Consider the following 14,716-nt stretch of genomic DNA (forward strand, 5'->3'; position numbering starts at 1 on the left):
GTTTCCATTCTTCTGTAGCTCTATAAATTAAAGACAGCTAACTTCTTTACATCTCATCTGGACTCCCTAAATTTTGCTGCAGAAGTAGCTTTAACTCTTACAGGACATAATGTGTTTTTGTTTATCTTTTTATTTCTCCTGCAATCTGATCAATTCCTCAACAATATTTCTAAAATATTGAAATACAGCATGACCTAAGCAATTCTTAACACATCTATTATCATGTGAGGGCACATTTTTCTTTTTAAACCAGAATGTTCCAGAAGCTCAATAAATAAATATTGTTTCAAATAATATTCAGCTGCATGAATGGCAGAAAAAACCTGGGGAAGAATAATTTTGATGTTTAAAATTTTTTTCTAAGCTGCTCAACATTTTATGCTAATCAAGTCCAAAGTTGATAACTGAAAATGTTGTTTTAAATTAAATGGTTCAATTTAAATTAAACCATTTCCTTCAACTTGATTTATTGATTAATGAGTTGATTCTCATTATTTTTACAAAGCTTTCTGCTCCTGAATAAGAGGTGGAATATAAAACAAATAAACAAATATGGGTTTACGCATAGCCTTGCAGGGATAACTTGCTTTATTTTTTTCTCATAAATCCCACTTAAAACTGTCACTAGGTAACAGTTACATGTACTAGGTAACAGTTTAGCTATTTACTGAATAAACTGCACTTCTTAAATTCACACCTTCAATTAAGTCGCAAACAGCATAATGCATGAAAGAGCATTAAAAACGATAACCCTACCCATTTTTTTACATGCTGATAATGCATATTAAGAAGAAATGGAGTTTCAATTACATTTGCATCCACCTTGACTTTTTTGAATCTTTTCCCTACTAAGTCCCCAAGCATTATGATTAACTAGGTTGTATGAATTAGGCCAGTACCACAGCTAAAGTCACAAGTCAGCGTTTCTTGCAATCTTCTTGACTGAATTATTATCCAAAATCTGTAGACTATAAAATGGCACCAGGAATGTTTCATTGTTATATAAATAGATTTTTCTCTAGAGCCTTGTTCTATTCTTGAACTTAAATGCATTTTTCCTTTTTTCCCCCTAGTTCTTCGCTTACTCTTAAAAACCTAGAAAAGCAACATGCACTTATTAAGGGCATTAGGAACTTTATAGAACTTTGACTCTGAGATATTTACAGCTAGCTTAGCTGTAAATATCTCAGAATCAAAGTTCTATAAAGTTCCTAATGCCCATACAGATATTTGTCTAAAGACCACTGGATAGGAAAGTATCAGTACTGATAAGATTTTTCTACATTAATGCAAGTGGAATATGTTTTTATGTTTGTCAAAGCCACATTTTTTCAGAAGTACTTTCTCAATAACTCATATGTTCAAAATTAATAATAATAGCATATTATTATACGCTATTATATGCTATTATTATATGCTATAATATGCAGATAAAGCATATTACAGAAGCAGCTTAAGCAAGTAATAGATGAATATCATATGGGATTCTAACTTAGATTTAACTTCCATGGCTGCACTAAGGCAGTGGTGGCTAACCTTTTTGGGTTCCTGTGTCAAAAATTTCATTCGTGCTTGCATGCTCGCGCTTACGTGCCAGCACCCAGAAGGCAATGAGTCCCCCCATACATCCCTGCCACCCCCTTACCTGCACAGCGCCTCACAGCTGATTTTCGGCTGGTTTAAGGCCTTTTTCGGCCTCCCAAAGGCTTGTGGAAGGCTTCTGCAGGCTTTGCAGGCCGAAAACTAGCCCCATTTCGTCACTTTTTGGAAAAACAGGAAGTGATGAAGCAGGGCTAGTTTTCAGCCTGAATAACCTGCAGAAGCCTTCCTCAAGCCTTTGGGAGGCCAGGAAAGGCCTCAAACAGGCCAAAAATCAGATGTGAGGCACGCGCATGCACAGTGAAGTAGGTTTGCCTGCAGCTCGTGGGCCGGCACAAATAGCTCTGCATGCCACCTGTGGCACACGTGCCATAGGTTCACCATCACAGCACTAAGGAATTATTGCCACCAAATCTAGGAATAGGTAGGCACAACAGTACACAAAATGGATTTTAGCAGAGCCCCTGCTATTAGGTGCTCTTAAGATAGCTGAGTCTGTTCCTATGTATCTTAATTCAAAAGGAAATCCCGTTCCATTTAATGGAGATTGATTTAGCCCCAGAACTCCAATTATTCTCATGACTCATTTTGTGTATTTTCATTTGTGCTTTTTTGTGTGTGCATAAGAGATTATTTCTGCATTCAAGAAGAATTCTAAAGCTATTTAAGCCACAATTGACAATTTTAAAACTCATAAACTTACAAGAAATGTATTACCAAATTTAGAGGGTATCCGACTTTGTCACTAAAACACAGTTGAAACAAACCCATTAGCTGTGACATTTTGAGTATTAACCAGGGGTGGGATTCAAATTTTTAACAACCTGTTCTGTGGGCGTGGCTTAGTTGGTGGGCATGGCTTGGTGGTCATGTGACTGGCTGGGCGTGGCCAACTCAACATCACTCACATCGAGGCACGCATCTCCTCACCTGGCCTCTCATGACTCTGGGGATGCTGCAACAGTCATAAGTGTGAAAAACGGCCATAAGCCACTTTTTTCAGTGCCATTGTAACTTTGAATGGTCACTCCACACAAGCAAAGTACCAGCAAAGGAGGGGAAAAAAAAATTCCAGAGAAGTTCCAGAGACAGGAAGTCTAGTCCTGCCAAGAATGAAGGCAGAGATGCCATCAATTCCGCCAGAACCTTTGTGAAGACCCTTGGAGCCGATGAGAGGCCGAAGGGAAGTACTTGATACTGGTAATGGGTATTCTGATAACAGAAATGGAGAAAATGGTGATGATGAGGCCAAATTGGGATGTGGAGGTAAGCCTCCGTGAGATCATTGGAAGAGAGGTCGCCCTCCTGAATGCTCTCTAAAATAGAATGCAGAGTTTGCATTTTAAATTGCCTGTATTTTACAAATTGGTTGAGAAATTTTAGATCAAGGATGGCTCGCCACTCCCCCGAGGCTTTGGGAACAATGAAAAGGCGAGAGTAAAGTCCACGTCCCTATTGAGAGGGGGGAACAGGTTGAATAGCCCTGATTTCAAGAAGGTGCTGAATGGCCTGATTCATGAGGGCTTGCCTTGAAATGTCCTGAGAGACAGAACAGATCAAAAAATTTTCTGGGGGTGCCATTAGGAAGTCCAATTGTAACCCTGACCCAATAGTGCTGAGCACCCAGGCATTCGTCGTTGACTCCTCCCATTTGGAGGCAAAGAAGGCTAGGCGACCTCCGATGGGTGGGGAGAATGAGGGTTTACTTAGAGCGACAGAAGGAATGACCCCCACCCCCCCCGAAAGGGCCGTTTACCAGTAGAAGGTTGTTGCCTGCCAGATGCTTCCACACGTTGGTCTTGGCTTTAGGAGTACAGCCTCTGAGAGTGGGGGAAGCGAGATGAGGTCTCCGCTCGAAAGGCAGGAGGGCGATAAGGAGCAGGATGATAGTCGGCTTTCTTCCCAGAGGAAAAGAGAATTTTACGTTTATCTCTGGTTTCAATGAGGTTCCAAAGCATTGCCAAAAGGCTTATCGCCTGCGAATGGAACTGAAGCCAGCTTCCATTTTTGGCGTGACTCCACCAGCCAATTTCGGAGCCATAAAAGTCTTCTTGCTGCTACTGAAGATGCCATGGCCTTGGATGCAAATTTGGTGGAATTGAGAGTGGCATCCGCAGTGAATTCCGCCGCTGCAATAATCTTATTAAGGTCTTGGTGAGACCAAAGGTCAGAAGCAGGCAATCTATTCTGGAGTTGGCGCAGCCACCGTATGGATGCCCTCGTGAAAAAGGATGTTACCGTTGAACCCCGAACAGCCCATGCAGCGGCCTGGTGATTGTACTTGGGGGTCTTTTCGGAATATTTATTATCCGGTTTCAGGATATCTTCTGGCTCCGTGGGAGTGCCTGAAGATGAGAACAAGGCCAGAATCGGAATGTCAACAGAAGACACTGTCAGGGCATTGTCCAGAGCTGCGCTGACATTGTAGAAATGCTTATCCAGAGAAAATGGGCGAGGACCTGCCAAAGGGGAATTGCACTGTTCCTTGACCATGTCCAGGAACAAAATGGGAGAAGGCAAAACTTCTACATGCACTACAGACTTGGAGAAGAGCGAGTCCCCTTGGCTAGAGGGATTTCCTTGTGGCTCAGGAGCCACTTCCTCCAGCAACAGCTTGGCTGTGACCAAGGCTTTGCTGAAAAATGGCCTGAAGAGAGTAGGTTTGAAGACCAATGCAGAGGATGTCTGCTGGGCGAGAATCCTCTTCCTCTGAAAGATTTTGGTCAAAAATAAGGCCCAGATCTGCTTAGATCCTGAGGATCTGTACTACAAGAGCCTCAGAAGACCAGGATGGAGGATAGAAAGGCTCATAGATAACTTCTCCTCCCCTGGGAGGGCTTGGCTGGGGCCCACGAGTATCACCTGAAACATGCTGTAGTTGCACTCCCTTCTGTTGAATAGTTCTGTTGAACTGTCTCTCTAGGGCTGCATGTCTATGCTTTTCTGCCCTCAACTCAGCCTTAGTTGCCTTCTTAAGGGCTAGAGCCTTGGCTCTGATTTTAGCAGCTACCTCCCTCTGGACTGATTGGGTGTGTTGCTTACATCTTTTTCTCTTATTGGGCTTAAGAGACTGTTCCACGGGGTGGGGGGAGGGAAGCTCTGCCTGAGTCTTATCTCACTCCATTTGTAGAATAAAGGCTCTTAGAAATTTTTAGTAAGTCCTTTAGGGTATAAAATGGCCCCTGGGCTTATAAAATGGCCGCTCACCTCGTGGTGGAAGGCTTCAATCCAAGATGGCCACTGACTAGGGGAAACAGGCTCTGAGATCGAAGAATCGCTCCTTAGGCTATACAGAGCCCCGAGCGAAGTCAGCAAGGGAAAAATGCAGCTGCCGGCCTCATGATCAGCTGGCTTGCGCTCTTATCGGTTTGCCGATCGTTTTTATGATCGCTCAAAACCGCAGGCGTGGGAGAGGTCTACAGACGCTGCCTAGCTTGCCTGCACAGAGCTCTGGTAACGCTGCTCCCAACGTTGCAGGAGAGAGAGCCCTGCTCTCCTGGAAGAGCAGCTGCCCAGATCCCTGGGAGCTGCTTGAAGCGAGGAAACAGTATTGAAGATCGCTGGTGATTGCTATCTAACAGAACGCTTTCAGAGACACAGCTACTGACTGAAAGGAGCTGAGTCAAAAGCTGGGGTCTCTCCCGGGGGCTGGCTTTTATATCTTAGTACAGACTCAGCTAAATGATGTCATAGGAAGGAGTCAACCCATCCTGGGCTCTCAATGCAGCATGGAGGAGAATTAGTAGCTTAAAATTACCCACTGAGCTTTTATGGACATGGGTAACTTTGAATCTGGATTTTCTAGAACAGTGATGGCTAACCTTTTCCACGTTGCATGCCAAAAGTGCACACTCTCGCATGCCTGCTACCATGATGCAATGTGCGTGTGACTCCCCATGCCCCCTGCGCAAGCACCACACACCTCTGCGCATGCGCATGCAACCCCCCACACACCGCATGCCTCTGCGCATGAGCGTGCGACTCCCATGCACATGTCTCCCCCATGCATGTGTGGCAGATAGCAGACAATCCACTGGCTGGCGGGGGGGTGGGCGTGCATGCACAGTGGGGCTCTTCTGGGTGACCTCTCACATGCCAGCAGAGGTGGCTCTGCGTACCACTTCCAGCACACGTGCCATAGGTTCGTGATCACGGTTCTAGAACATACAAGCCCTTAACTACTACAGTACCCTGGCTCTCTGTATTCTTGCATAATTTTAATGGATTGTGCCAGTGAGAAATATAAAATAATATAATATAACACAATATTTTTTTCCAGAAATGTGGCAATCAGTGGTGGAATTCTATGACTTCACAATTATCATGCAAAAATCAGTAATGTAAGCAATAAGCCCTCATTACTTTTTTCAGGTCTATCCAAATGTGTGATTTCCCCTAAGATTCTGGGATTCCTCTTTCAATACATGTGTAACATGTGCAGTGATTGTCTTAAGCCAGAGTTTTGGGATGAAGATAATCATCATCACATGATTTGAAATAAGTTTCCACAGATTGATCAAAACAAAGCAATCTCCATCAAACACATGTGATGTATTACTTTATTACTTGGTCTGGTATTATTTTATTCAGGATAATTGCATCAGAAAGCCAAACATTTCATTAAAATAAAGAAAAATGTTGCACCTTCAAAACACATGAACATTTCAAATTAACCAGATATACATTTTCCTTTCACAGAATTCTATACAGAAAAGGCTTCTGAATACTAGATATCTGGTTCATACTATCATGTGGTGAACATGACAAAAAGCGAAAAAATATTGGACAAAAATACATAAAAAATGATAAAACAACATATAGATTTGAAACCAGAGACATTTTTGCTGGGCATTCCACCACACAGTATAACAAAGGGAACGTATATCTGATTTTACATGTATTGACTGCAGAGAGAATCGTATTTGCACAACAATGGAAAAGTGAAGAGATCCTAACAGATGAAGATGTGATTAGAAGAATATTAGAATGTGCAGAAATGGATAAGCTAACACTTACAATTAAGGAAAAGGAAGAAACTGAATATTTTTTGAACTTGGGCCTTATTTTATCAATGGTCAGCTGACAAAAACAGGAGCTAGAAACAGGGAAATATATGAAAGGATTAGTGATATAAAGAAGATATATTAACTTGGTTAACCAAATGGTATGATTATTATGGTTATTAACATTAATATAATTGATATTAATGTAATGAATAATGTTGTAAATATTGTGATTATTATTTCCTAAAATGATTTGTACCCAGACAACACACTGTTCAATTGAAATTGGATTTTTGTATGTTATAAAATAAAACCTTACAACAAAGAAAGAAAAAAAATAAAAGGCGTCTGAATTTTGACATTTGGAGAAAAGCCGAGGGTATTTAAAAATTGACATCAAAGGCATTAAAGAAATATAGGCAAAATAGGCCCTTACTAGATGATTCCAAACATGAAGAAGAAGATCAGAATTATTTGCTACCACATAGAAAAACATGAGTAACATTTGCATCAGGCACAATCTGCAATTATCTCATGTGTTGTGACATCATCATTCAAAGAGTGCAAATTATTATACAAATTATGTAACTTGAGTTATGATACAATTGGTGCCAAACCAATCATCAGTCAAAATCATGTCAAATTCACACAAAATCTTTGGATGACTTTCAAAAGTATTCTCTTTATTAATCTGAGATTGCAGCTTTGTATTTTTTATTTATTTATGCCCAGATTATGCCACCTCCTCCTAGAATCCCAAACTGTTTACAAGAGAATACTGTAACTAAAACCATCATAAAATGACATTAAAATATTGTAACAAATAATAAAAATCCACTTGACTATATCAAGAAGGTTCATAGTTGCACAATACCAAAATACAATGTTTACGGTTTCATACGGTACATAAAGGCAACCAATTGTGGCAACAAACTTTGTGTAAAATATAGCATACCACAGAAACCCAACTATAAATATTTGCCCCAAGACAACCAAATGATACTGTTCTTTCCCAATGCCTAGAGATTTGGGAGTCTGGATAAAGAAGAATGGGCTTCAGTTCAATCCCAAACAGAGGGCACCCAGAAGTAAGTTGCAGCCATTGAGGGTCTTTGCCCAGTTCAACTTTTGAGCCAATAGCATCTGTTTCTGAATGAAGAGACCCTAGTCATGATAATACACTGATTACTGTATAACGGTATTACTGTAAACAGGGAACCTTGGCCCTTTTACGACTTGTGGATTTTAGCTCCCAGAATTCCTGAGCCTGCCAGAATGTTTCTACATCAGGGGAGTAAAACTTGTGGTGTCACATGAGGTATCAAGACTTTTTTCCTCTTTGCTAAACTGGGTGGGGGTGGGGCTAGCTGGCCTGCGGCCTGCAAATTTGACACCCCTGTTCTACATGGAGCTGCACTTGAAGACCATTCAAACGTTGCAACTGGTTCAGAACGTGGTGGTGCAAACCGTTCTGAGTCTTTCTCTACAAAATGCACTGACTTCCAATGAGTTTCTGGACTGCAATTCAAGATGATGGTTAGTGTCTGCATGGCACAGAGCAAAGGTTACTTATGGGGGACTTACTATCTCAGATTATTTGGCTTACACCCCCCCCCCCAAATGACAGTGTGGCCATGTTTCTGGCCTCTTCCTTTAAGCAAACCCATCTTCTGGGATTCAGGAGCTATGCTTTCACTACTGTAGCATCTGCTTTGTAGACCAGCATTCCAACAGATCAGAATGGCCTTGGTTTTTCATAAGTGACTACAGACCTGTTTTTCCTACCTCAGGCACCTGAATCCAGTATTAGGAGAGATTTGCTGATTTGTTTATTGTTTATCAATTACAAAACAGAATAATCTATTTAGATCGCTGGCACATGATATAGCAATTAATTGTTGTTGTAATTTCTTTTTTAATTGATCTGTTTTGCCATTTTCTGGTTTTAAGTTAGCCACTCAGAATCACAGTACTGTAATAAGACGGGTAGCCGTATACATTGTTTAAATTGGGCCAATGATTGGAAATCAGAAATTGGAAAAGTGTGTAATCCTTTTTCCATCAATTACAGGAATAATTGACAGTAATTTTTTATTTGCTTCCCTCCTATGGTTAGATTGAAGTGGCTTCACATTTTTAGTTTTGATAGTGTTTATTGTTTATCCTTTTATTTTATTTAGTGCCATTTGATTCCAAACAAGTGCTAAGAAATTTAAGTATAAACAAGGAATTCAAGGGATAATATATCCAGTTGCTTCCAATATCAAATTTAGAAGTGGCTGTATCTTCTGGACTCTCCCAGTTTGTTATTTTAACATCAAAAGGAAAGAAATATCAACTAGCTTTTACCCTTCATAGGGATAGCTGTTGATTGCTTTCCATTTATGCCCATTCCTTCAGCAGATCAGCTTAGGAATATTCATTTTTATTATTTTCTATTTATTAAATTATCACCCATCTCATTGCTTTTGTTTTCTTTTAGTATATTTTAGGTCTACCTTCAGGGGTCATTATCTGGCAATTCCTTTGCATTGATTTCAATATTACTTTGCAACAATATTTAATTAATTAATGGCCTTTTCATTAACTTTACTTAATTTTATACCCTGCTGTGTTCAATTGGATTGCAATTTACACATTCTATTGGCCTGAAGGTATATGCTAATCCAGTATATTTGACCAGTATCAAATTTGGAAAGACTGAAAGAGCCATAGAAGTCAAAAGGGCAGATCCTTCCCTGAAAAGTTTATTATCAAAATAATGAGAAAATGAGACAAGAAGGAAGAAAGCAAACAGAAATGATAGCAAGTTAAGATAAATCAAGACAGGTATCTAAAACATGTTTGGAAATCCTGTCATATTAAAAACATGCCTTTTTAAAACAAATGGATCTTCAATTAGTGTGATAATATTTGTTTCAGAAATATTCAATGCTAGAAAAAGCCCCAAAATTGTAGGATGCAGATTGATCATCATGTAACAATGGAACATATCATTGTAGAAATATTTTATTTGTACAAATCAAAGGCAGAAAAGCATAATCCAAGCCTATTTCCTTATAGCAAATTTACTAAATTTAAATTATAACCCAAGTGAACCAATTTCAAGCACATTTTTACATGTTTTGGCCGTTATGAGGACAATTAGAACCCAAAATTAACTTCTTTTCCCATCTTCTAATTATAAGTTACTGAGCCAAATTAAAATATGTTTTGATCTAAAATACATAGATTAATGGAAACTCAGCTTAGAATATCCTCTATAAACAACTACAGCTTTACATTTTAATTAGTTAACTTGCAGCACCAGAGTCCTATTTAAGCATGTTTAATAAGCTCATTCATTTGTATACATAGAAAATAAACACAACTTACATTTTTGAAACATTTCTATACTACTGCTCACTAATTATAGATCCAGGATTTTGTACCATGCCTATCACCAGTGACCCCTCTACCTGATAATTTTTATGTATGAGGAATATAACGTTTCAGTGTAATTTTCTGTAAGCTTTATTTACATTAACTCTTAGACTGTGGATAAATGGCAATTCATTAAAAAAGGCCTGATATTGCTCTTGTATACATCCTGCAGATCAGTGCAGAAGGGAAAACTTGCATACACATACAAAAAAGTCGGATGTTTGCCCACCCCACCCCTTGTTAAGCTTACCCTTCGCTCATTAGCATCTAAAAATCTTACTCAGAACTTAACCGTACTGTATGCAGTGGCTGATCTCGCCTCTACAGGACAAGAGATCTTTAAAAAATTAAAATAAACCCAGATTGCCAGGATGAGGGAGGGAGTGAAAGCAACCCAGAGTGTAAAAAACATGCTTTCCACGCACCGAGCGGGATTGCTTACACGGGAGGATAAATCTTACTCTTACGTTTCTTCTCGGGGCAAAACTTAAGAACCACCTTTGTAGGCGATCGCCTAAAAGCATCCCATGCCAGAAAACCCTCCTGGAAGGGTAGTTGTACCGTGCCCCATTCACCTTGATGAGGAACGGCGGGCGTATTTTTCACAAGGCCACACCGAGATTTCCCCAAATCTTATCGCGGATCCTCACCCTCACGCGCCCCCCCCCACCTCCCGGTTATGCCAACCCCGGTCACGCACCGGCTGCCAAAGGCGACCTCAGGCTCTCCTCCCACTTTCTCCTCCCCTCGGCTCTGCGCCGTACATCGCGTCCCACCCATGCTGCCCTTCTCCTTGCCGCTCGGGTACCTTCGGTGTGGCAGCTGGCAGAGAGGATGGTGTTCGGCGGTCGGAAGAGGTAAGGCAGGTAGCGAGAAAAGCATTTCATCTTCCAGCGGCAAAGACGCATTTATGCAAAAGTGAGGGGTAAACAAGCCTCTCGCTCCATGGGGCTGGGCAGGCAAGGCTACATGGTGGATGGATGCATTACGGAATCCCGCCAATTGCTGAGCGAGCTAAGTCACCACCTCTGTTGCCGGACCCCATTTTGCCATCAGCCCCAGCGAGGACCGCCTCGCATTTCTGCAGGCGTCCAGCGCCAACTCCGAAGCCCCCTAGCAAGCAGGGCGAGGTTCCTCATTGGCTAATGCGCCTCCGAGTAGGATTTGCTGACTAAGTCCCTCCCGCTGGTAAATACACAAGAAGCAACGAGGGGGACTGGCGTGCGATAATCCTGGAAAGCTCGCTCTCGGCGGGGAAGGTCGGTACACTGCGCGGGCGTGTAAGATCCTTGGAAATTGCCGCGGCAAGTTTCAAGGCGCTGATTTTGGAGCGACGCGCTGGCCGACTTCTTAAGGACTGTCAACATCAAAGTAAGCATTGCCTGGAAAGGGGCAGACTTCCCGCAATGTCAGCTGGACTGGGCGCAACCTCAACCCAGAAACGGAAAAGAGGAAAACTCTACAATTCAGCAAGGTCGCGCGTTAAAAGCCAATCAAGGACGATTTCTATTCTTATTTACGGGATGCCTTTACTCGGAGTGGTTGTGTTTTCGTGGTGGAGAAATTTAATAGAAGCAAAACAGAAATGCCTTTGGGACTAAAACCACGCCAATACTCATCCGTGCAAGGCTACTTAGACGAAAGTGGGGGGAAAAGCTGAGGGCAGTTCAATTGAGTGTGTTCCCTAGAACATGGGCATTGGAGGGCATTGACTTAGCACAATCTTTTCAATGTTACCTTGGGGTTTTTTCCCCCTTTTGGCAGCAAACCGCAACTTATGTCGGAAGCATCTTTTCTGTGGAATGCCTTTATTTCTTTCATCTTCATTCCCAGCTCATTAGTGAAACAGTTAAATCATCTTTAATTGTACCAATGAATGATTTTTTTTATCGGGTTAGCATCCAAGGATAGTTGTAAACTGAAGAGGCTTCTTGGATGAGAAGCTAAACATCTTCAAAGAAAAAAACCGAAAGTCGGGTTGCCTCCTGAAAAAGGACTTAGGGGCAACCATGACCTGGATGACTGAAAATCTCCATAGACATTGCTACCCGTTTCATGAGCTGATCCGGTAATGGCTGGGACTGAAGAGCCACTTCACCCTGGTCAGCTGCTATCTTTCTACAAAACCTGGTAATGGCGGCTCTGTAGCAATGGACTGCCAGAATTAACAGCAAAGTTAGAAATTTGGAATAGATATTAGCAATGGCAGCAGTAAATTTCAGGCTGTATGTTTTCTTGAGGGATTGATACAGATGGATTGATAGCACTTCTCAGTAGGGAGGAAAGCTCCTGAGAAATAAATTACTAAGTGGTATCAAGGAAAATACCATAGAATTATAGGATAATAAAGCAATCATCTATCCATGTTTGTTTATTTTATTCAATTTCTATGGCTGCTTATCTCACTAAGATGATCCTGGGTTGCTGGGATGACCTGGGGCATGGCACAAAGGCAACACAGTCAAATAAACGAGAAGAGTCCCTGTAAGAGTCCCTCCAACTTTGCACCCAATGTCCAGGTTACCTTCGGCTGGAGAAAAACTCTCCCAGGAACAGCCTTTAACTATAGCAAATTCAATCCAAAACAAGGTACATACAGACTGTAATTAAAAATCCAAACAAACAAATCTTCAGTAATTAACTTGACAGGGCAGGAGACTTGAAAGCACAGCAACACTCATGTAGTTGTGAAGATGCCAGGAACACAGATAAGCCATGATGGTACCAGATAAATTCATTTGCTCCCAACAACTTGCTGTGCACAGCTTCCCTTTTTAAACTCTGTGTTCCTCCCAGCTGCAGCTAATGAAGGGAATCAGAGCCCTTTCTTCCCCCATCCCCCTAGGATGAAGAGGGGGTGGGCTTGGGTTTTCCTCTGAATTCCCTCTTCCTTGCTCTACCTCTCCCCTGCCCTGCACAGACAGACTTTGCCCTTCCCCAGTTTCTCCCTCAGCCAACGGAGCCACACTCCCACTCCCTGTCAAATGCTTGTCCCCCCAACCCTCCGAATCAGATTCTGACAGGGGCATGACAGTGGCTAACAGTCACTTAAAAAACTCTGGCAGCAAAGTCAAATGCATTACTGTCATCCAAAGCAAAAACAACAACCCACAATCAAATAGCAATTAAAATAACCATATCATAAACTTTTGACAGTCTGTTCCCATTCTCCAAGGCATACATGAAAGTCCAACAGAAGAGCCATTCTCCCTGTGTAATGAAATATGGAGTAGCCTTAGATTGTATTTTTGGTCTGCAAAATAATGAATTTATTGATTTAAATTAGCTCCCCTAAGCATTATCTAAATATTCTCAACCCTTTGAAACTATGTATAATAGATAATTCCCATCGAGAAAAATCTAATTCACAGGCAATTACTTTTCCCATATGTTGAGCGCCTTTATTAATGAACTAAATTAAACAAGCATCAAACTTTGGTTTGCTATGTTCTCTTTATCTTCATTATACTGTATATACCCCAGGCACTGGACTGGGCACTGGAATGGAATGCAAGATGAACCAATCTGGTTGGCCTTGGTTATTTGTTTTTCTTTTCAGGGGAGGAAATGGGTGCACTTTTTATTTTTAATTCCATTCTTTGTCTTTCTATCCAATTGTAAACCACCCAGCATCCTTTGTGAGAGTTGGGCAGCTATATAAATCAAGCTAACAAATAATAAGAATGCTAAATAGGGAAAATGTGCAAAAATTCAGAAGATCCAAAAGGGGTAAATATTTTGTCACAAATCTGTCCCCAACTTTATTCTTATCAGGGCAGGCATTAAACTGACACCTAATACAATAATAAACTGAAACTGAATTCCAACAATACTAAAGCACAAGAATGGTGTCTTATGGGTCCGGGAATTGGATAGGCCTCTAACTCTAAAGCAACAAGGACACAATTTGGGTGGACTGCTGCCTCTTAAGGTCTACATGGCATTGTGGCTCAAAGGATGTTCAGTCAATTTTTATCTAGAGCTACAGTTGCATTTCTTCCTAGATACGTATGTGCTGACTCTATTCTCTCATTTGGACAATGGCAACACATCCAGTGTCAACTCCCCCTTAAAGATAATTTGAAAATTGCAACTAATAATGTATGCAGCAACACTTACAGAGAACATTCTTTCGAGACCACATAGTTTCAGTCCTAGCACAATTGAATTGTGTTATTGATTAGCCTTCAATGTTTTGTATAAGGTGTTTAAGGCTCTTAATGGTGAATCATTTTGATACATAACAAAGTGCCTCATCAGTATGTACCTACCCAGCCATTAACATTTTCCAATCAATGAGCTGGGCAACTTGCATTATGTTGGAATAGGAGAGAAGGCCTTTGATGTGCTATCCTATTTTTGGGAATGCCCTTTCTCCTTGTGGCCAGGCTAATTGTCAACATTAGTTATCTTTTGGTGTGTAGTATTTACCCTCTCATTTAGGTCCTAGCCCCATGGCCTTTCCAACTTCATCTCTAAAATGCCTCTTCATTAGTATCTGTTCTGACCTAGGCTTCTCCCAACAGCACGAAGCTGAGTCTCGTCCCAATAACCCCGTTTTATTTGATTTACAATGAATTTCCAACAAAATCCTGTCCAACAGTTTTCACGATAGTTCCCAATTACAAACCTTTATCGGGCTTGAAGAGGGGCCAGGTCTTTATCTTTCAGATGCTGCAATACTTGGCAAG

At 41.2% G+C, this 14,716-nt stretch overlaps 1 protein-coding gene across 1 annotated transcript in view; it reads right to left on the reverse strand.

The window, feature by feature from the left end:
* Positions 1-11,168, reverse strand: part of PPP2R2B (protein phosphatase 2 regulatory subunit Bbeta) — a 242,200-nt gene extending 231,032 nt beyond the window's left edge. The window contains exon 1 of the mRNA XM_026696398.2: positions 10,834-11,168. Within this exon, the coding sequence (XP_026552183.2) occupies positions 10,834-10,933 (100 nt within the window). The 5' untranslated portion in view covers positions 10,934-11,168. The remainder of the gene's footprint in view (positions 1-10,833) is intronic.
* Between the last annotated feature and the right edge of the window lie 3,548 nt (positions 11,169-14,716).

Source organism: Pseudonaja textilis, chromosome 2 (genome assembly GCF_049901715.1).
Source record: "Pseudonaja textilis isolate UNSWEBS1 chromosome 2, rPseTex1.2, whole genome shotgun sequence".
NCBI classification, from domain to species: Eukaryota; Metazoa; Chordata; class Lepidosauria; order Squamata; family Elapidae; genus Pseudonaja; species Pseudonaja textilis.